This window comes from Schistocerca nitens, chromosome 1 (genome assembly GCF_023898315.1).
Source record: "Schistocerca nitens isolate TAMUIC-IGC-003100 chromosome 1, iqSchNite1.1, whole genome shotgun sequence".
Taxonomy (NCBI): Eukaryota; Metazoa; Arthropoda; class Insecta; order Orthoptera; family Acrididae; genus Schistocerca; species Schistocerca nitens.
In genome coordinates, this window is record NC_064614.1 from 651062684 (window position 1) to 651084434 (window position 21751).

Consider the following 21751-nt stretch of genomic DNA (forward strand, 5'->3'; position numbering starts at 1 on the left):
TCCCTCTCCCCCCTTTCTCCCTCCCTCTCCCCCCTTTCTCCCTCCCTCTCCCCCCTTTCTCCCTCCCTCTCCCCCCTTTCTCCCTCCCTCTCCCCCCTTTCTCCCTCCCTCTCCCCCCTTTCTCCCTCCCTCTCCCTCCCTCTCCCCCCTTTCTCCCTCCCTCTCCCCCCTTTCTCCCTCCCTCTCCCCCCTTTCTCCCTCCCTCTCCCCCCTTTCTCCCTCCCTCTCCCCCCTTTCTCCCTCCCTCTCCCCCTCCCTCTCCCCATTTCTCCCTCCCTCTCCCCCCTCTCCCTCTCCCCCCTCTCCCCCTCCCTCTCCCCCCTTTCTCCCTCCCTCTCCCCCCTTTCTCCCTCCCTCTCCCCCTTTCTCCCTCCTTCTCCCCCCTTCTCCCCCCTCTCTGTCGCCCCCTTTTCCGCCTCCCCCATTCTCCCTCTGCCTCCGCCCCTTCTCCCTCCCCCCTTCTCCCTCCCCCCTTCTCCCTCCCCCCTTCTCCCTCCCCCCTTCTCCCTCACCCTTCTCCCTCACCCTTCTCCCTCCCCCCTTCTCCCTCCCCCCTTCTCCCTCCCCCCTTCTCCCTCCCCCCTTTTCCCTCCCCCCTTTTCCCTCCCCCCTTCTCCCTCCCCCCTTCTCCCTCCTCCCTCCTCCCTCCTCCCCTCTTTCGCCCCCTCTCTGTCACCCCTTTTCCCCCTCCCCCTCTCTGTCGCCCCCTCCCCCTCTCTGTCGCCCCCTTTCCACCTCCCCCCCTCTGTCGCCCCCTTTCCACCTCCCCCCTCTGTCGCCCCCTTCTCCCTCTCCCTCCACCTCCCCCTTCTCCCTCTCCCTCCGCCTCCCCCCTTCTCCCTCTCCCTCCGCCTCCCCCTTCTCCCTCCGCCTCCCCCTTCTCCCCCTTCTCCCTCCGCCTCCCCCTTCTCCCTCCGCCTCCCCCTTCTCCCTCCGCCTCCCCCCTTTCTCCCTCCGCTTCCCCCCTTTCTCCCTCTGCTTCCCCCCCTTTCTCCCTCTGCTTCCCCCCCTTTCTCCCTCTGCTTCCCCCCCTTTCTCCCTCTGCTTCCCCCCCTTTCTCCCTCTGCTTCCCCCCCTTTCTCCCTCTGCTTCCCCCCTTTCTCCCTCTGCTTCCCCCCCTTTCTCCCTCTGCTTCCCCCCCTTTCTCCCTCTGCTGCCCCCCCTTTCTCCCTCTGCTTCCCCCCCCTTTCTCCCTCTGCTTTCCCCCCTTTCTCCCTCTGCTTTCCCCCCCTTTCTCCCTCTGCTTTCCCCCCCTTTCTCCCTCTGCTTTCCCCCCCCTTTCTCCCTCTGCTTTCCCCCTGCCCCCTTTCTCCCTCTGCTTTCCCCCTGCCCCCTTTCTCCCTCTGCTTTCCCCCTGCCCCCTTTCTCCCTCTGCTTTCCCCCTGCCCCCTTTCTCCCTCTGCTTTCCCCCTGCCCCCTTTCTCCCTCTGCTTTCCCCCTGCCCCCTTTCTCCCTCTGCTTTCCCCCTGCCCCCTTTCTCCCTCTGCTTTCCCCCTGCCCCCTTTCTCCCTCTGCTTTCCCCCTGCCCCCTTTCTCCCTCTGCTTTCCCCCTGCCCCCTTTCTCCCTCTGCTTCCCCCTGCCCCCTTTCTCCCTCTGCTTCCCCCTGCCCCCTTTCTCCCTCTGCTTCCCCCTGCCCCCTTTCTCCCTCTGCTTCCCCCTGCCCCCTTTCTCCCTCTGCTTCCCCCTGCCCCCTTTCTCCCTCTGCTTCCCCCTGCCCCCTTTCTCCCTCTGCTTCCCCCTGCCCCCTTTCTCCCTCTGCTTCCCCCTGCCCCCTTTCTCCCTCTGCTTCCCCCTGCCCCCTTTCTCCCTCTGCTTCCCCCTGCCCCCTTTCTCCCTCTGCTTCCCCCTGCCCCCTTTCTCCCTCTGCTTCCCCCTGCCCCCTTTCTCCCTCTGCTTCCCCCTGCCCCCTTTCTCCCTCTGCTTCCCCCTGCCCCCTTTCTCCCTCTGCTTCCCCCTGCCCCCTTTCTCCCTCTGCTTCCCCCTGCCCCCTTTCTCCCTCTGCTTCCCCCTGCCCCCTTTCTCCCTCTGCTTCCCCCTGCCCCATTTCTCCCTCTGCTTCCCCCTGCCCCCTTTCTCCCTCTGCTTCCCCCTGCCCCCTTTCTCCCTCTGCTTCCCCCTGCCCCCTTTCTCCCTCTGCTTCCCCCTGCCCCCTTTCTCCCTCTGCTTCCCCCTGCCCCCTTTCTCCCTCTGCTTCCCCCTGCCCCCTTTCTCCCTCTGCTTCCCCCTGCCCCCTTTCTCCCTCTGCTTCCCCCTGCCCCCTTTCTCCCTCTGCTTCCCCCTGCCCCCTTTCTCCCTCTGCTTCCCCCTGCCCCCTTTCTCCCTCTGCTTCCCCCTGCCCCCTTTCTCCCTCTGCTTCCCCCTGCCCCCTTTCTCCCTCTGCTTCCCCCTGCCCCCTTTCTCCCTCTGCTTCCCCCTGCCCCCTTTCTCCCTCTGCTTCCCCCTGCCCCCTTTCTCCCTCTGCTTCCCTCTGCCCCCTTTCTCCCTCTGCTTCCCTCTGCCCCCTTTCTCCCTCTGCTTCCCTCTGCCCCCTTTCTCCCTCTGCTTCCCTCTGCCCCCTTTCTCCCTCTGCTTCCCTCTGCCCCCTTTCTCCCTCTGCTTCCCTCTGCCCCCTTTCTCCCTCTGCTTCCCTCTGCCCCCTTTCTCCCTCTGCTTCCCTCTGCCCCCTTTCTCCCTCTGCTTCCCTCTGCCCCCTTTCTCCCTCTGCTTCCCTCTGCCCCCTTTCTCCCTCTGCTTCCCTCTGCCCCCTTTCTCCCTCTGCTTCCCTCTGCCCCCTTTCTCCCTCTGCTTCCCTCTGCCCCCTTTCTCCCTCTGCTTCCCTCTGCCCCCTTTCTCCCTCTCTCTCTCTCTCTCTCTCTCTCTCTCTCTCTCTCTCTCTCTCTCTCTCTGCCCCTCTCGCCACTTTCTCTCCATCTTGCACTGCCTATTTCACCCCCTAAGTACCTCCTCACCGTCTTGTTTCTCTCCCCTCTCTGTTCCACCTCTCTCAATTAAATGATTTTAATAACTTTAGTGTCATTGTGGTGCAAACTTAAGTGTGGTCTGTTTTATTTAGCAATTTAGTATACGATCTTAATTTTTTAGGAGGAAATAGTTTCAGTTTTTTCATGCAAAAAGGAAGATATCCTTAGGAAGTCTCGAAGAACATGATACCCAAGGAGTTCAGCCATGCATCTTTGGATTTAATACTGATAGTCTGTCATAGAGACAAATCTTGAAAAAAATTTGTCATGAATAAATAAAACAGAAGCCGTTACAAAGTTTACTATAGGATGATAAAATACCTCCCGGCATTAGTCAGTTTGCTAAATTTTCTTTTCTGAATGTTCAGTCAGTATTATGAATTTGAATAAAATGTTTCAAGACACTGGCTATTCCTGTTTAGTAGTCATGGTGATGGTCATGGTAACAACAGTAAATTTAAGTAAATATGATGGAATAAACTACATTCTGTGAAGTTCAAACAATAGTTTCTTCGACAAAATCCTAGTTTCCATGCTTATAAAATTTATTGTGGTATTGTGGTTTGTTTCTGATTAAGGATAGATTGCTACTCGCCATATAGAAACTGTGCCCTCAAAAAAAAAAGACACACACACACACACACACACACACACACAGACAGACAGACAGACAGAGAGAGAGAGAGAGAGAGAGAGAGAGAGAGAGAGAGAGATCTCAGGGAGCTGTCCCCACTCCATCTTGGATTTTACATTGTTTGTTTTATTTCTGATTAATGTAGCCTATAAGGTATGTTTAGTAGCTACTGTCTGTTGTTGTTAGGGATTAGCATCCCTAAAATATTTAATAAGGCTTCTCTTTTTAATAGAGGCTACCACAGCCTACAATCGTGAAAATTCTTCTGCAGTAGAAGAGAGGAAATTGGAATCCCATAATGAAGAGTCTAAAAAGCCCGTTACAGCTGAGGAAAAGAAGAAATCTGATGTTGAACAAAAGAAAGAGAAAGCAGAGAAACTTAAAAGGTACTGTTTCAATTTTCATGAAATGAAGACAGTGTATTGATGAAAAATTGACATTAGTGAATGCGGTCAAAGCTCCAAAAGTAATCCCTGATAAGGAACTGTCTAATGTATGAGAATTTCAGACATGTAAAATGGGGTGAATCTGATTGAACTTGTTGCTGACATAAATTTCTGTTATGTCAGATATAACAAAAAGTGGTCTCATGTACAAGATTCTGTGATTTCAAAGTATTTGTAACACATTTGAAGTCTTCATTCTTAACTGGAGGTACATGAGCTGTACTCCATTATGGTCCATGTTTATTTTTTGAAACTACTGGGTTCTCTTGATCAACCAAGCTGTCCTATAAACCATACATTTTAGTAGTGACATGTCAAAATGAAATGGGGTGAAATACTGCTCAATTTTTTTTTTGGAAATGCTCACCTATGACATACTGTTGCTCCTGGGGCAGTATAATGATTCCTCTCAACAGCTAAACTTACATGTCACTGATTTTAATTGTGCAATATGTATCACTTTGCAAGTGATCAGCCCCAACTGTTTTCTCTTGGCACTGTAATTTTCCTTTAAAATTATTTGGGGCAATTATGAAGTGGTAGTGCCATATAGGAAATGTCTGGAATCACAGTCATAACATGCATGGAAACGTTTTTACCCCCACCCCCGTCCCCATGGTTTCTGGGAAACACTACAGAAATATGAAAATGAACAGTTGATAAATGGTCCTTAAATCAAGATAATTTTGAATGTTGAAGTTTGTTGTATCAAGACTTAATTATGTTAATGGAAAAATAATTGAAGGGGTAAAGGTAAGAGTTCACCGGGTAGTAGATGATGAGCTGTTAAGAGGCACATAAACAGAACAGAGGGAATACCTTGCCTCTAACTTCAACTTGTGACTTTACCATTTGTTTTCTGCTGAGTAGTTGCTCTCACTAGCATTCCGTATGAGCAAAACAGTTGTGACTTTACCTGATGTTGCTCGTATGAGAAATTGGACAAAGTACAGGTGTGTAAAAAAGGAATATGTCGATGTAGACATAGGTTCAAGCCATACATGTCTGCTTTCATGCCCAGCAGCTAACTTGCTGCAAGTAATAATCTGTAGCTGTGATCCAGCGTCAAATAGTCTGTGCATTGGCTAGAATAGCGAATTAATAAAATACACAGATATAAAACATAAAAGATAAGTGTATAATGTAATTGAAAGGGTTCTATTCTAACATCTGTAATTGATGTAGATGACAGAAAATTATGTTGAATAATGGTTATTTAAGTTAATGCATCTCAAAGAAATGGAAAGTGTGTCCTACAATATCAAATTAAAGTACTAGCAGAAAATGACCAAATCAAATGCAGTAAAGTTACGTTGAGAGTAGCAGATTCCTGAAGCTAAATAGTCTTCCAAGATACACAAAAGCTAATTCATTTCATGATCACGATAGTTGCAATAGTTAAAAGTTCAAAATAGTTCTTAATTCACATATTAACTTGATACAGAGAATTTTAACTCATGCTGTCTGTTCTCAGTTCCATAATGCAAACAGAAAAAGTTATGTGTATCCTACACTGGATCACTTTCTGACTTCTCAAAATATAAAGTCCCTTCAGAAATGGCAGTTATTTGCCCTTGAAAAGTGTGTGTGCGTCCACTTGACTCCAGTGATGATGGTCCGCCACTTCTTGTCCAGAAGTTCTATAGACATGATTTGATCACTTCCCACCCTAAATTAATGTATTACAACAATATTTAAATCAAGAAATGTTATAAAAATCCAGTCATACTCAGATCACGTACAGTAAATATAAATAAAGGTTTGTTCACAAATAAATAAGCTACTCGTGTTGCAAATGTGCACTCACATTAAAACACTAACGATTGTTGTTAAATATTATTTAAACATTTATTTAGGCTTGCGTGACAGAAGGGTCTTCTAGCACTCTTTTACAGTAGTGGAATCAGGTAACACATGTGATTGACCACTTCTTACATCACCACGATTTTATATTAGCAGTTGTAGTCTGACACAATAGGAATATATTCATTAATTAAATAAAAACATAGTCATTAAATAAATTCACAAGTATGACACGATATGAAGTACTCATTCTGCATTCATTTGTTGTGTTATTGTTGAGAATGCAGTATTCTGAGAAACATTTGCAAATTGAAAATTTGAGTCAATAAATAATATAAAAATGAGTGGCTTTTAGGAATGATAGCTATAGTGCAATGCTACCATATGAAGTGCTTAAAAGTTGTTAATTCAGAGATTCATTGTGAAAGTATTTAGTCATTGAGGAATATTAACGTCTGTAATTTTTAAGGTATTGAATGGGCCTCATTTTTCTAAGATCGCTTATGTATTCAGATTTTCTTTAATATTTGTCTGGTAATTATTGTAGAATTTCAAAGAGCTGTAAGAAGCTATTATTTCAGTATTTCTGACAGTACACCATTGCTGGAGCACAGCTGGCCCTCTTAAGCGTTTGGCACAGTGTCCAAATTCCCTGTACTGGGATTTTCCCAAATTCTAGGCATGCTGCTCATCTTCGTATCCGGCCAGCCTGTACTGGTTGCTGTGGCACTTTGGCTGAGGCAGCCACACCATACTATGAGCCCCAGGCCCGGCTGAGGCAGCCACACCATACTATGAGCCCCAGGCCCACACAAGCAAATTCACCTTACCTCCTACCAACTCGAGGCAACCGAATCACTCGCCCACATACACTCCTTTCCCAGGAATACAAACTTCTGCCAGAAGGAAACAACAGCCATCCTGCAGAAAAGGCTGCAAAACAGTCATGACGACTAGCAGTGATCACCTGACTAGGCGTATGCCAGCATTCTCTGCCATAGGGATTCTGTCCCAGAAATCCAGAATAATCTCAAATCCCTACCCAAATCTCTAGGCCAATCCCAGAATGTCTCTCCTGAACCCAACTCGTCCTCACTCCAGCAACTCCATATACATAGCTGTCTTCTACAGGTGTCTCATAATCCTTACACACAACAGTGCTAGATGACCCATTGTAACTGGTTCTGTGTTCTCACTGAAAAAATGTAGACTCGTTGACCGATGCCAGTCAACCACTTGTCTGAAACATAGTCTCTCACAGCAAAGGATGAACCATTTCTTCCAGTGACTTTCAACCATCCTCTTCCTATTACCATCTGGATCCCAATACACCAGCATTCCCCATGCCCACAGCCTTGACACTATCGACTGCTCTCTCCCCCATTGTCCTTCTGATTCGAAACAACCATCTAATTCCTTATATAGCTAACTTCAGCATAGTTATAGCTACTACTCTTTAAATGGGATGGTGTACAAGCCATCCTTTACCAGCATGTTAATGGGCTATCTAGAGAAAACGTCTGTTGCCACCCAAAATCCCAAACATCTTGTCTCGTTCCTTCACAATCAAGACCCAGGGCAAAGACATACTATTCTCAGTCCTCCTCTTACCAGTTTCACCCAATCCTCCACAAGCCAACGTGCTACCTTCCTGGGCCTTGACCTGCACCTCTCTATCTCAATCGAAAAACCTGCCCGTATCCAGCCTCTTAACTTTTTTTAGCTGTCGTCCTTTCTGCAATTAATATCATGTATTCAGTCATCCTGTGGACAGCACATCTGCAGTTATGAGCAGTCCTTCGCACAGTATATTGAAGGGCTTACTAAGCCCTTCATGGATGGGCATTATATCCCCCCCCCCCCCCCCCACACACACACACCTACCTCTACCTTCTATCAGCTGTAAGTACCAATGGCAAAAGTTGTAATTCCTATCACTCTATATCAACCAAGGCTGGAACAACTGAACCATTTCCCTTGCCAGGGCCTAGACAGTTAATCATTGTGCACAGAAACGAACATTCTATCTACAACCCTTTCCACATCTCCCAAAGTGATTTCTGCTGCTTAGTCAATCTATGTAACAACCTGTTCTATCCTTAAGCCATATCCAGTCTCAATCCCTGACCACATGGGGAATACCCCTGTGGATAACAAAGGTGCAAGACGTATCTGATGTACCCCACCAAACAATCGCTAAGAGCTGAGTTGACTACCCATTGATTGAACAGACTACAGAGCATTAACTTGCTAGATTTCAGCAGTTGCTTCGCAACTGTGCATGTCCGGATTCTTATCCGTAATACCAGCTTCTCTGAATTACATATGACAACATGCCCCTCAATATTGTAGTCATCCTGGTGATGATCTCAGTTAGACCTCACCCCACATCTACCTCAATCCCTGTCCCAGGACCTTGATTTCACTCATCCTGCTCCCACCCCATTTTCCTCTCTCTGCCCTTCCTCTGTTCCATCCACCCCTCCCATGCCATTCCCCATGCCTGCTGCCATAACAGGCTCGCCATTGTTGCATTCTTATCCCATTCACCTGCTGCCTTTCCCAGTCATTCCTTCCCTGCTCTTCACCTTCCAGAGTGTGCATTCTAAACTATGGAAAGGATTCATCCATAGGCTTAATTAATATGTCACATCAACAATGAAAATCTTAGACTAGTAGCAGTTGATTTTTATGAAGGAAACTAAAATAAATTGAGATGATGGTATTGGAGTCATTTTGGCATTTATTGAATGATCTGAAAATCATAAGTCTCAATGATTTAACATTATTAAATTGTACTATGTGGGAGGTTTGTTCAACTTTTGTGTTCATGACATTGTGAGTAAAATTGGTTGTAAATTTGTGGCATTATGGGATTGTTACATACTAGGATGTCAACATTCAAAGAAAATTTGCAGTTGTATAAAAAGCTCCTGTTTCCCATATCATAAGATTTTGTGTCTGCTAGTTGGCAGGCGATGCCAGTAACATTTAAGAAAAGAAATTGGTTTTGCTGGCTGTTTCAGCATGTGAAAAATTAATAAAAACAAGAATTCTCTCTGTAGGGAGGTAGGCAAAGTAAATCTGGAAGACTTCTTGCAGTTGTGAGTATGCAGAGAACAGATGGTCGGTCATGGCAACTAAAAGCACATAGTGGCATGTCTTCAGCTTTCAGCAGATAATTTTATATTACCAAAATTAAAATGAATAAATGAATTGCTTTCTTATTCAATTTCAAAGATGAACGATATAATGACTGCAAGTTTATTGTCAGCACTTTTTTTATAAAGTGGGGTACGTAGTTCATTTTTGTAGGTGTGTCTCATTATCATCCCTTTAGCAAGATATGTGATATTAGGCTTATCTTTGACAATTGTATTTTTTTCTGTTTTATCTAATGCCGTATTTACTTCACATGTTCTGAGTGCAGTTACTTGTGAGCTGTTTTGGTTTGTTACAGCAGTGCCACCACCGGGAGTGATCAGAAGCAAACTAAAGATGACAAAGGTTTGTCTATCAGTTTTCTATGGCTTGATGAAATATGTTTGTTTACAAAACCATCAAATAATTCTTTCCACAGGCTCCATTAATATCATAACACCTTAGTAAAGGTTAGATTTTTAAGCTTTGTTTAATTGATGTGTGTTCTACCCAGTAACCTCTCTCTCTCTCTCTCTCTCTCTCTCTCTCTCTCTCTCTCTCTCTCTCTCTCTCTCGCGCGCTTGGTAATGGGTACAGTGATGGACTTATCTTATGTGGTGAGTGGTGGGAAAATGTAATGCACTCAGAACAATGAGTAACATGATTGTTTTGGTGGTCCCAGAGTTATGATTTGGAGAAAGGTAATGTTACATGGATGTACTGCCCTACAGCTCGTTGAACATGATACACTCACCAGTCAACTTTGTGACTCTGTGCTCCTTCCCCGTTAGCATCTTTTCAAGAGTGCATTGAGCCATGACTTCATTTTTATGGATGACAAGGCATGACCACATTGAACAGCACAGGTGGAGGAGCTCTTGCAATGCAAGGATATTTGGCAAGTGGACTGGCCTGCCCATTCCGTTGACTTGAATGCCTTCGAGCAGGTGTGGGATGTGATAGAGATATGAACTGCAGCACATCCACAACACCAATGACAATCTACATCCATACTCTGCAAGCCACCTGACGGTGTGTGGCGGAGGGAACCCTGAGTACCTCTATGGGTTCTCCCTTCTATTCCAGCCTCGTATTGTTCGTGGAAAGAAGGATTGTCGGTATGCTTCTGTGTGGGCTCTAATCTCTCTGATTTTATCCTTGTGGTCTCTTCGCGAGATACACATAGGAGGGAGCAATATACTGCTTGACTCTTCGGTGAAGGTATGTTCTCGAAACTTTAACAAAAGCCCATACCGAGCTACTGAACGTCTCTCCTGCAGAGTCTTCCACTGGAGTTTATCTATCATCTCCGTAACGCTTTCGCGATTACTAAATGATCCTGTAACGAAGCGCGCTGCTCTCCTTTAGATCTTCTCTATCTCTTCTATCAACCCTATCTGGTACGGATCCCACACTGCTGAGCAGTATTCAAGCAGTGGGCGAACAAGCGTACTGTAACATACTTCCTTTGTTTTCGGATTGCATTTCCTTAGGATTCTTCCAATAAATCTGTCTGGCATCTGCTTTACCGACGATCAACTTTATATGATCATTCCATTTTAAATCACTCCTAATGCGTACTCCCAGATAATTTCTGAAATTAACTGCTTCCAGTTGCTGACCTATTTTGTAGCTAAATGATAAGGGATCTATTTTTCTATGTATTCGCAGCACATTACACTTGTCTACATTGAGATTCAATTGCCATTCCCTGCACCATGCGTCAATTCACTGCAGATCCTCCTGCATTTCAGTACAATTTTCCATTGTTACAACCTCTTGATACACCACAGCATCATCTGCAAAAAGCCTCAGTGAACTTCCGATGTCATCCACAAGGTCATTTATGTATATTGTGAATAGCAACAGTCCTATGACACTCCCCTGCGGCACACCTGAAATCACTCTTACTTCGGAAGATCTCTCTCCATTAAGAATGACATGCTGTGTTCTGTTATTTACGAACTCTTCAGTCCAATCACACAATTGGTCTGATAGTCCATATGCTCTTACTTTGTTCATTAAACGACTGTGGGGAACTGTATCGAACGCCTTGCAGAAGTCAAGAAACACGGCATCTACCTGGGAACCCGTGTCTATGGCCCTCTGAGTCTCGTGGACGAATAGTGCGAGCTGGGTCTCACACGACCGTCTTTTTCAAAACCCATGCTGATTCCTACAGAGTAGATTTAGGGTCTCCAGAAAAGTCATTATACTCTAACATTATACGTGTTCCAAAATTCTACAACTGATTGACGTTAGAGATACAGGTCTATAGTTCTGCATATCTGTTCGACGTCCCTTCTTGAAAAGGGGGATGACCTGTGCCCTTTTCCAATCCTTGGGAACGCTACACTCTTCTAGAGACCTACGGTACACCGCTGCAAGAAGGGGGGCAATTTCCTTCGCGTACTCTGTGTAAAATCGAACTGGTATCCCATCAGGTCCAGCGGCCTTTCCTCTTTTGAGCGATTTTAATTGTTTCTCTATCCCTCTGTCGGCTATTTCGATATCTACCATTTTGTCATCTGTGCGACAATCTAGAGAAGGAACTACAGTGCAGTCTTCCTCTGTGAAACAGCTTTGGAAAAAGACATTTAGTATTTCGACCTTTAGTCTGTCACTCTCTGTTTCAGTACCATTTTGGTCACAGTGTGTCTGGTCATTTTGTTTTGATCCACCTACCGCTTTGACATACGACCAAAATTTCTTAGGATTTTCTGCCAAGTCAGTACATAGAACTTTACTTTCGAATTCATTGAATGCCTCTCGCATAGCCCTCCTCACACTACATTTCGGTTCACGTAATTTTTGTTTGTCTGCAAGGCTTTGGCTATGTTTATGTTTGCTGTGAAGTTCCCTTTGCTTCCGCAGTAGTTCTCAACTACACTGGTAGAGAAGTGGAATGCCACACCACATGAACTCCTTACCAACCTTCAAGGCACCATGGAAGCACTTTGCTGAACATGCGCTGCCACCCTTTGTGACTACTCACCCTGTTACGAACCATGGGGTTGGGGTTGTTTCGGGGAGAAGAGCAGACAGCGAGGTCATCGGTCTCTTCGCATTAGGGAAGGACGGGGAAGGAAGTCGGCCGTGCCCTTTCAAAGGAACCATCCCAGCATTTGCCTAGAGCGATTTAGGGAAATCACGGAAAACCTAAATCAGGATGGCCGGACGCGGGATTGAACCGTCGTCCTCCCGAATGAGAGTCCAGTGTGCTAGCCACTGCGCCACCTCGCTCGGTGTTACGAACCATGTCCCACCTTTCGTAATGTCCATTGCACGCCGTCTACTCAAGACAGGTTACAAAAATACCAAATCACCACCTCGAGGCTGGACAAATCCCCCTGACATTGAATGCTAAAAACTGACTCTGGTGTCCTCAACAGCGAAGAGGATGACAGCACAGTGTGATCAAGATTGACATATTACTGCAGTCCTGAAAAAAAATGTGGTATCTATTTTTTGGCAAAATAAGCATATTTTTAGTAGTTAAATGTATAAATTTAAGTTTTCCCTACTACAGGTCTTGAAGACTAGATCTATCACAAAACTAAAAGTTATTGCAGATAATATAATAATAAAAAAGAATATTGTTCATTTCTCTGTAATAGGAGCCTCTTGAGTGGCTTATTTGCTTCTGCAAAAACTTTTCTACAGTTTTTCCTAAATAGTCTTTGCTTTTTTCTTCTTTTTTTGGCTATTTTAAAGCTTTCAGGAAATGATAGTTTCTGTCGAAGCAGCTGCCCTTTCTTTTTTCTTTCTTTCCTATTTTTCCCCCCTCTCCCGCCAATGAACAATGCTTCTCTTAATTAAGGTCTCAACATCTTTCTATTCCCAAAGGGTTTGATTATTACGAATCAGCAGAATACTGACATAGCATTATGCTGTGAACCATACTTCACAAGTGCTACAGATTGAACTGACAAGCTATTTGGTGACATCGTAAACAAGTTAGTCCAGGCCCAACCTCTGCTGGTATATTACGCAATCATACACTTCCGGAGACCATTCATCATTCCGCTGTTACATGTGGGACCACAGCGTAACTTAAGTGTTTACTGATTGACTGTTGTGATCGTCCGTAGGTGTGCTCTTCATTTAGCTGAAGCATTCTTGCACCATCACTTTCCAGTAACTAAAAATTGTTTTATAGTTATAAACAGAAAATGAAGTTAATTCAACCTCTCTTTTAAAATAGTTCATCTGGATACAGTTTGCTGCAAAATAATATTTATTATTTAAATTTGCTTTTTAATATTTTGAGGCAGAATTTGTGCCTGTATTTGTGTTTACTGTAAAAGTAAGTTTTTCAGTTCCCTACGTATTACAAAAATATTTTTGCCACTTTCAAAGTTTCTTACTGTGGTAGTTTGTTACGTAAAGGTGTTTTTTGTTCCAATTTCAATTATTGTCTAATAACTGTAATAAACAAATACATAGTTCACTTTACATTTTATGCAAGATACCTTTTCCTGTCATGGCGTTGTCCTTTATGATGTCCACATCTAAGACTTCCGAAGTATTAACTTTCTTATGTTTGTTCAGTCCATCTTGTAAATTCCTTGTCTGTTCAGAAAATGTGCTCTCTGCATTCTGTACTGAGGGCAGCTTTTGTTATTGCTGTACTTCTCACTAAATGCTTTTGTCTGTGCTGAGTGATAGCATTCCAGCTGATATGAAACACTTACCATCCAATTTTTCAAGAACTATTGGGTGAAAAAATTTGATTTTTCCACAACTTACAATCTGATGTCGTAGCTCGGTAAAGGACTGAATTTCTTCCCCATACATGTCGTAGTTATTGTGACGCACCAAATCAAGTAAAACATTACGTGAAATTTTAAAGATTTTGCAGAGGTAAAAGCGCATTAACTTGGCATATGTTTGATTTTAGCTCATATGTTGCAGTGAATGAAACGCAAGTATGGTATTGAAATTTAATTTAAAATTTAGAGCAGAAAGATCATTGATTCCATAATTGTGTAGGTTGCTGCGGCCAGAGTCGGTTGACACAACGCTTTGAGTATCATAACGCATAAAAGTGTACTAGAGAAACCAATGTTTTGGCCATGGCTACAATGGTCTTCTTTTGGGTATACTTATTGGTAGACTTAGGAGGAGGAGACCACTATAACTGTAGCTGAAACATTGGTTTCTCCAGTATAGTTCTTTAAATTATGATGTGGTACAACACTAAGGAAAGTTTTATGTCGGATATTTCATTCATGAGGGTTTTATATATATCCGACAGGCGGTCGCAAGTGACACACCCATTTACATTTGATGTGCATTGTGAATCATTTGGTCATAACAATCATTATATCTCATAAACCATTCAAGATACCAGAACAAAATGTTTTGCCAGTGATAGCACACAGTGAGGCACATATGTTGCATATGAAGACTCAGAACATTTTGTTATTCACCAAGACATGAAAATAACTCGTCCGCAACAGTGAGGGCAGCTCAGGACGCATACAGACAACCATAGCACTGTAGGGAAACCCAAACAGCACACATATACATGTCCACAGCACCTGGAGAATGGCATAGCAGAATGTTTATACACATACATAGCACCGAAATGATTAAAGGTCTAAGATATATGAATTTCTCTTTCCATATTTCTTTGTGTTGCCCTTTATGTGAAGATCAAATATCTTAAATATAGGAGTTCTTTGAGGAGAAACATATCATTTTATATTATCTGTGGCACGAACATCTTGGACCCCTCAAAACAACAATAGTAAATAGGGAAGATCACCTTCATATTTTACCTTCATGCGAGGACAGTCAAAAACACACAAATGTGAATGCATGTAGCAGTTATTGGGCTTTCATGTAACTTGTCTCTTGCCCTTGCATTAGTGAAAATAAGTCTGTGAACTATACAAATCAAACCACAGGTGTGTGGGTGATAGAGGCAGTCTCTCTCTCTCTCTCTCTCTCTCTCTCTCTCTCTTTTATTTTTTTAGTAAGCACCTATCATACTGTGAGCAGTGTGAGGAATGTTGTTGAGATTTGTACAAACAACAAAGTAAGAAATCGACCTTTAAAAACTGAGTAATGTTTTGTTTTCCCTTAAATCTTCTATTATTTAAGGGGATTCTGTCGTGAGCTTGTTTACTTCAATTGACAGCACTAACATTGGTGTACATCACTCAAAAACTACTTATTTAAATCAAACCAAATTTGAAACATGCATAAGTTGTCATATCTTCTTCAAAGTATGTTACTTACGTGGCAATAGTGACAATATTATGAAAAGGGTAGAGTGCTACTCACCAAATAGAGGAGACATTCAGTTGCAGACAGGCACATTGATAAAACCTGTATACATTTAAGCTTTTCACCAAAGGCAAGGATCATGTGTGGGTGTTGGGTTTGTCTGAATGTGTTTTTTTTTTTTTTAAAAGAAGGCCTTTTGGCTGAAAGCTTAAATATTGGTCTTATTACTGTGCTAGTCTGTGACTCAACAACTCCCCTGTATAGGTGAGTATCAAATGTATCCTTTACATAATATTGTTATTTCATCCTGAACTTTCCTTATATGACAGTAGCATTGTTATCACTATAGAAAATCACAGAAAAGTATGTGACCTAAAAAATGGGCATTAAAAATGTGTTTGATTGCTGTAATTCTAATACATCTTAATGATAGTGATGAATTAATTTTTGTCCCAACTTTCAGTGACATAGATGTATTAGTTTCGGAGAGAGTAGCACCTAAAGCTAAAAATTTTATGACCTGTTCAACGTACATTTGAATGTGACTCACCAGGTCTACAGCTGCCATTGTTGAAGATTTCTGTATCCTCCAGCTTATATGTGGAGGCCGTATTTTGAATTCAGGACTCTTGTCTTTTGTAGGATTCTTTTCTCAGCCTCCCGCACCCTCAGTTGGTCAATTGGCAGAAGTGTATTCTTTGTGTTCATCCCAGGTTCTACGCCCTTATGACTGAAAACTTTCAGCTTGATGATGGATTTTGAGGCCCACAAATACTGATTTAGACGCCCTCCTGCACACAAGTTATTGAAACTTTTGATGAAACTTGTTGGGGTTCTCCAATGGATGCATTTAGCAAGCATTTGCTAGATTTAAATAGATAGGATTTGTAACACCTGTTGTTTGCATTGTTAGGGGTTAGTTCTAAATCATTATTACTTCTCAGTAGTACTTTGTCCATACTTAGTCTATACGGATAAAATAATGGGTCTATCAGAAAGTACTTTATGACTTTGAAAACCCATAGATTTATTCAATTAACTGACAGACATGATTTTGGTGTCCATTTTGTAGGAAAATGTTTTAGTTTATTCTAACAGATTTTCAGTGCGACTTCCATAGGCAAACTTGATGCAGCATGTCACATGTGACTTGTTCGGTTGCGAGGTAGATTGGAGCTCTAAGGTCTGGCAGAGATGCCAGTAAGGGTGGAGCAAACAAAGTACCTTCACGATTCCCCATAAGAAAAAGTCAGAATCCATCAGGTCAGGTGAATGTGAGAGCCATGCAATTGCCACACCTTGGCTCACCCACCTACCTGGAAAGCATACATTTAAGAAATATTAGAAATCCTGGACTTTGGAGAGATAGTGTGGCAGTGCACCTTCTTGAATAAACTGTACACTGTGTTCTTGATCATCATCAGTAGGAAAACCAAAAAGTTTAACAGGGTATCTTTTACTTTATTCCATTGTTAGGTTTTTTGGAGACAGGAAGGTCTCAGTACGAAAACATATCAAGTTTTGGGCCGCATGTCCATGTTCCAGTGATTTTTGTGGATTTTCACTTTCTCAAATCTGATGGTTGTGTTTATTAACTTCACAATGTAAGTGAACACTCAGCTTGTCACTAAAGATAACCTTTCCAATGAAAACTGCATCTAACCAATGTAACATCTTCGTACAAAAGTCCTTAGATATAATCCTGTCACTGTCTTTTAGTTTTTGCACCATTGTAGACTTGATTTGGGATATAATCATTTTCTTAATACATGGTAAACTGTCGTATGTGGGATGCATAGTTCTTGAGAAGCACGCTAGGGCATTTTTGTAGGAACGTTCACAAAGTTTTGCCTCACTAGTTCGATGACATCAGATGCACAGGGATGACCTGAGGATTTGTTCTCTCTTACTAAACATAGAGTTTCGGTAAAATACTTGTGCCACTTATAAACAGTAGGCCTGCTGGAAGGATCTTTACCATAATCTGTACAAAAATTATACTGCACAGTTGTCTCAGATTTACTCTCTTCAAATCAAGACCCACACTGACAAGGGAACCTCCCCATCGCACCCCCCTCAGATTTAGTCATAAGTTGGCACAGGGATAGGCCTTGAAAAACTAAACAAAGATCAATCGAGAAAACAGGAAGAAGTTGTGTGGAACTACGAAAAAAATGAGCAAAATATACAAACTGAGTAGTCCATGGGCGAGATAGGCAACATCAAGGAGAGTATCAGCGTATGAGCGCCGTGGTTAGCGTGAGCAGCTGTGGAACGAGAGGTCCTTGGTTCAAATCTTCTCTCGAGTGAAAAGTTTAATTTTTTATTTTCAGATAATTATCAAAGTTCAGGCACTCACACATAATCAACTTCGCTCTCCAAAATTCCAGGACATGTTCAGATTTGCTTGGACATATACAGGATTTGACGGTTTTTGACAGAGCACAGGGAAAACTGTGCGATTGTGAAACTTTTGCATTCATTTGTTGCAGTTTATGTGACAAACTCTTATGTTTTCATCACTTTTTTGGGAGTGATTATCACATCCACAAGAAAACCTAAATCGGGTAAGGTAGAAGAATCTTTTTACCCATTCGCCAAGTGTGCAAGTTAGGTGGGTCGACAACATATTCCTGTCATGTGACGCACATGCCGTCACCAGTGTCGTAAAGAATATATCAGACATGTTTTCCTGTGGAGGAATCGGTTGACGTATGACCTTGTGATAAAAATGTTTTCGGTTCCTATTGGAGAGGCACGTCCTTTCGTCTACTAATCGCACGGTTTTGCGGTGTGGTTGCAAAACACAAACACTAAACTTATTACAGTGAACAGAGATGTCAATGAATGAACGGACAGATCGTAACTTTGCGAAGATAAATAAAGTAAAATTTTCACTTGAGGGAGGACTCGAACCAAGGACCTCTCGTTTCACAGCTGCTCACTCTAACCACGGGACCACTGCGCCCATATGCCAACATTGTCCTTGATGTTGCATATCTTACACATGGATTACTCAGTTTGTATATTTTGCTTATTTTTTCATAGTTCCACACAACTTCTTCCTGTTTTCTCGATTGATCTGTGTTCAGTTTTTCAAGGCCTATCCACTGTGTCAATTTATAACTAAATCTGAGGGGGGTGCGATGGGGAGGTTTTCTTTGTGAGTACCCTCAAGGCTGATAGTCTTTGCTGCAGCTGCAATGGCACTGTTCTGTACTAGTGAACCATGAGTCGAAACTTCAAGGTGACATCCAAGACTAAGTCTGTAAGTCATATGAATAAGGGTGTACAAATTTTTCAGAGTTACTGAGTCCTTTTTGATAAACACTAAGAACTATAAAGGCAATAAGATTACTTCTTGAAATTAAGCTTCTCCTTCAAATAACTATGATGAGTAAAACTTAGGGAATTCTGAATTGATGTTAAATTGTTACATATACTTGCTTAGCTCTGGGGAGACCAATTTGAAAAGCAGTGGTCAAAGAATAAGTAGAGTAAAGGCAGAGAAAGTCGGCTGCAGCGGTGATAAACACAGCTGAATTGCCAACAGGGGGGACATGGTCTTGTTTAAAAAATGCTATCTTTCCTATCATTATACTCCAAACATACAAAAGTTTAACATACTCTTCTTCAGGAAGGACTGGGGTATAACTTAACACAATGAAAAAATCATTACTTTGACGGATTTTCACTTCCTATTTGCCTTAATGTGATTCATGCATGGTTGGTCTGTGGAATAATCAGTTAATTGTATTTTTTGCATCTGTTGCTCACAATCCTTTGATTCGGCTTTTTTTCCCCCAGGATATGATTGATTGCACTGTGTGCAGAGTTAAGAAAGACACAAATGATGATATTTTTTCTTTTGTTACAGAAAGGAAAAAGGGGACTCCTGGTACTAGCACTACCAGAAATTTATGGGTTAGTGGTTTATCATCGTCAACAAGGGCAACAGACTTGAAGCATGTATTTGCTAAGTATGGAAAAGTAAGTTCACCTTGTATTTGCCTGCCACCAAAGCACATTTCCAAGCTAGATACTTACTTCTGCTTTGTTTGTAGGTGGTAGGTGCAAAGGTTGTAACAAATGCTAAGACACCTGGAGCTCGATGCTATGGCTATGTTACAATGGCAACCAGCGACGATGCTACAAAATGTATTCAGCATTTGCACAGAACTGAGTTACATGGGAGAATGATATCAATTGAACGGGTACAGCATTTGAGTTGGTAATTTCCATTTGTATGTTGTCACAATATTTGTTATTAACTAAACAGATATATTTTTAGGCAAATGCAGATGCTGGAGGCCCCCCTAAGAAAACTGATGCAAAAGTCCCTGTAACACCTAAAAAGTTGGATGAGAAAAAGAAGCAAGAAAGGAAAGAGGGAGATAAGAAGTTGGCAGATACTTTAAGCAAAGGTAGGTTGCATTTAACATATCATGTTAAATGTTAGCATGTTGGAGGGCTTATGATTCAAATAATTTGTATGCTTTGAATGGCTCACTGGCTGTCACCCCCTTACCATAACTGAACACGTCTAAAAAACAAGGTGAAGGTTAAATTTAAGGTCTGTAAATCGAAGTATTTGAAGCATTTAAAGAGTGCTGAAAGAATGAAAATCCCGTCTCATTGCTGACCAGTGAGCTTTCTAAAAAAATCAAACCTACTCTTCAGTCAGAAAGAGATTTATGCTAATTAAACTTAAAAGCTCTCAGAACGAAGTTCAGCTGTATGTTGGAATTGGTATTTCCACCTTGTCTGTCTGAATCATGGCTGTACAGGATGGCTAGATATTTGCATTCTGGAATGCCCATGGCATAAAATGACTCTATATGCATCATTTATTTTCCTAAAGTTTTTTTAAAAGAGGAATGACTAGGAGGAGGCTGGGGGAGAGTATTTGTACTTTATCATGGTTGTCGGAGTTAACAAGTCTTCAGGCACAAACATTTTTATTACTTATTTTCGAGCAATTCTAACATAAATCGTTGTTACAGATAATAGTAATTCTGTTTTCCAAATACTGAATTATAGCATGCTGTGCATAATCCACAAATTCAAAACAATCATCGGTAAATAGTACATATAATAGTCCAGTCAGTCAGGTACACAGAAGTAAGAGCAGGTTTATTACCTTACAAAGATTTAATGAAAACATACATTGGCAACTCACAGTATGATGATGATCCCCTTATCTCATGTCGGCAACAATTTTGCAGATGTTTAAGACAAATAATAACAAAAATGTATGTAAATTTATGTTCAATTATTCAGTACCTAATTTTGATGATACAACCTACTATTTTTAATTTACGTTTATTTTGAAATATGTTGGGAAGAGGGAATTTCAAACTATGGACAGTCTAGGATGAAATAATAATAGTATTATGTAACGAATAGATTGCTGTCTCTCTATAGAGGAGATGTTGAATAGCAGATAGGCATCATGAAAAGACTGTTATACGTTAAAGCTTTTGGTCTAAATGCCTTCTTCTGAAGTAGCACGCGTGCACCCTTGTAAGAGCGCATGGCCACCGGCCACAGCAGCCAGAGACAGGTGGTAGTGTGCGTGAGTTGTGTGTGTGTGTGTGTGTGTGTGTGTGTGTGTGTGTGTGTGTGTGTGTGTTTTGTACTTCAGAAAGAGGCCATTACACCAAAAGCTTAAATGTACGGCCTTTTCACTAAAAGCTTAAATGTATGTTTTATAGTTGTGCCTGTCAGCGGCCCAGTATCTCCTCTGTATGGTGAGTAGCAATCTGTCCTTTCTATAATATTGTTGTTAAAGAGAGAACTTAATAAGTTATCGATTTTTAGTTTCAAAAATATGTACATGATTCAGAGTTGAATCTCATTGTTCAGTTATTAGTGTTAGTTGGAAATGCTTCACCTACTCCACGTTCGAATTTTAAGGATTGGTACACACTATGATCAAAAATACATTTTTACAGCATATTTCCCTCATATATTCAATTAAAATGTACTGAGATGCAAAAGAAGCATGTTTAAATATTTTTATGAAATATAAGTGTATTGCAGGAAAATGCATTCTGCAGATCACTAAATGTAGCAGAGTTGAAAATAAGTCCACATCGTAGATTTGAACATATTGTAGTGCAGTCTGAATTTGCGGTATTAGTAGGTCAGATTCTGAGACAGTGAATAACGTCCAGTGTATGTGAAATCACCATCCTCCACAATGAGTATTTCAGCAGGCTATATCCGTAAGTCAAGAGACCGCATAGAAATTGCCAGGTTTTGCGACATCTGACATGACTGATGAGTTGCCATGAAAGTTGAAGGAATCTGCACCATGAAATATTGTCTCGGAAATAAATTGTTGTGAGTGTGGCGGCAGGGTGAGGGGAATTGTTGCTTTTTATCGATACGTTTATCTTCTTCATGAGGACATGAAACAACTGTTATTAACTTTACAAGAAGAAATTCTCAATTGGAAAAGTTGTTCTTGGTTCTGTTTTATAGCCATCATTCAGTCTTTCTAATAAGTCTTCAATACATTATATTTGCG

At 42.3% G+C, this 21751-nt stretch overlaps 1 protein-coding gene across 4 annotated transcripts in view; it reads left to right on the forward strand.

Annotated features, from left to right (window-relative positions):
• Positions 1–21751, forward strand: part of LOC126258608 (SAFB-like transcription modulator) — a 215334-nt gene that overhangs the window by 133481 nt on the left and 60102 nt on the right. For 2 of the 4 annotated variants that reach the window (XM_049955657.1, XM_049955654.1), the window contains exons 6-11: positions 3828–3981; positions 9305–9351; positions 19097–19209; positions 19284–19433; positions 19511–19643; positions 20934–20969. In XM_049955657.1, coding sequence (XP_049811614.1) covers positions 3828–3981; positions 9305–9351; positions 19097–19209; positions 19284–19433; positions 19511–19643; positions 20934–20969 — 633 coding nt within the window. The remainder of the gene's footprint in view (positions 1–3827; positions 3982–9304; positions 9352–19096; positions 19210–19283; positions 19434–19510; positions 19644–20933; positions 20970–21751) is intronic. The other 2 variants (XM_049955655.1, XM_049955656.1) reach the window with 2 other exon arrangements.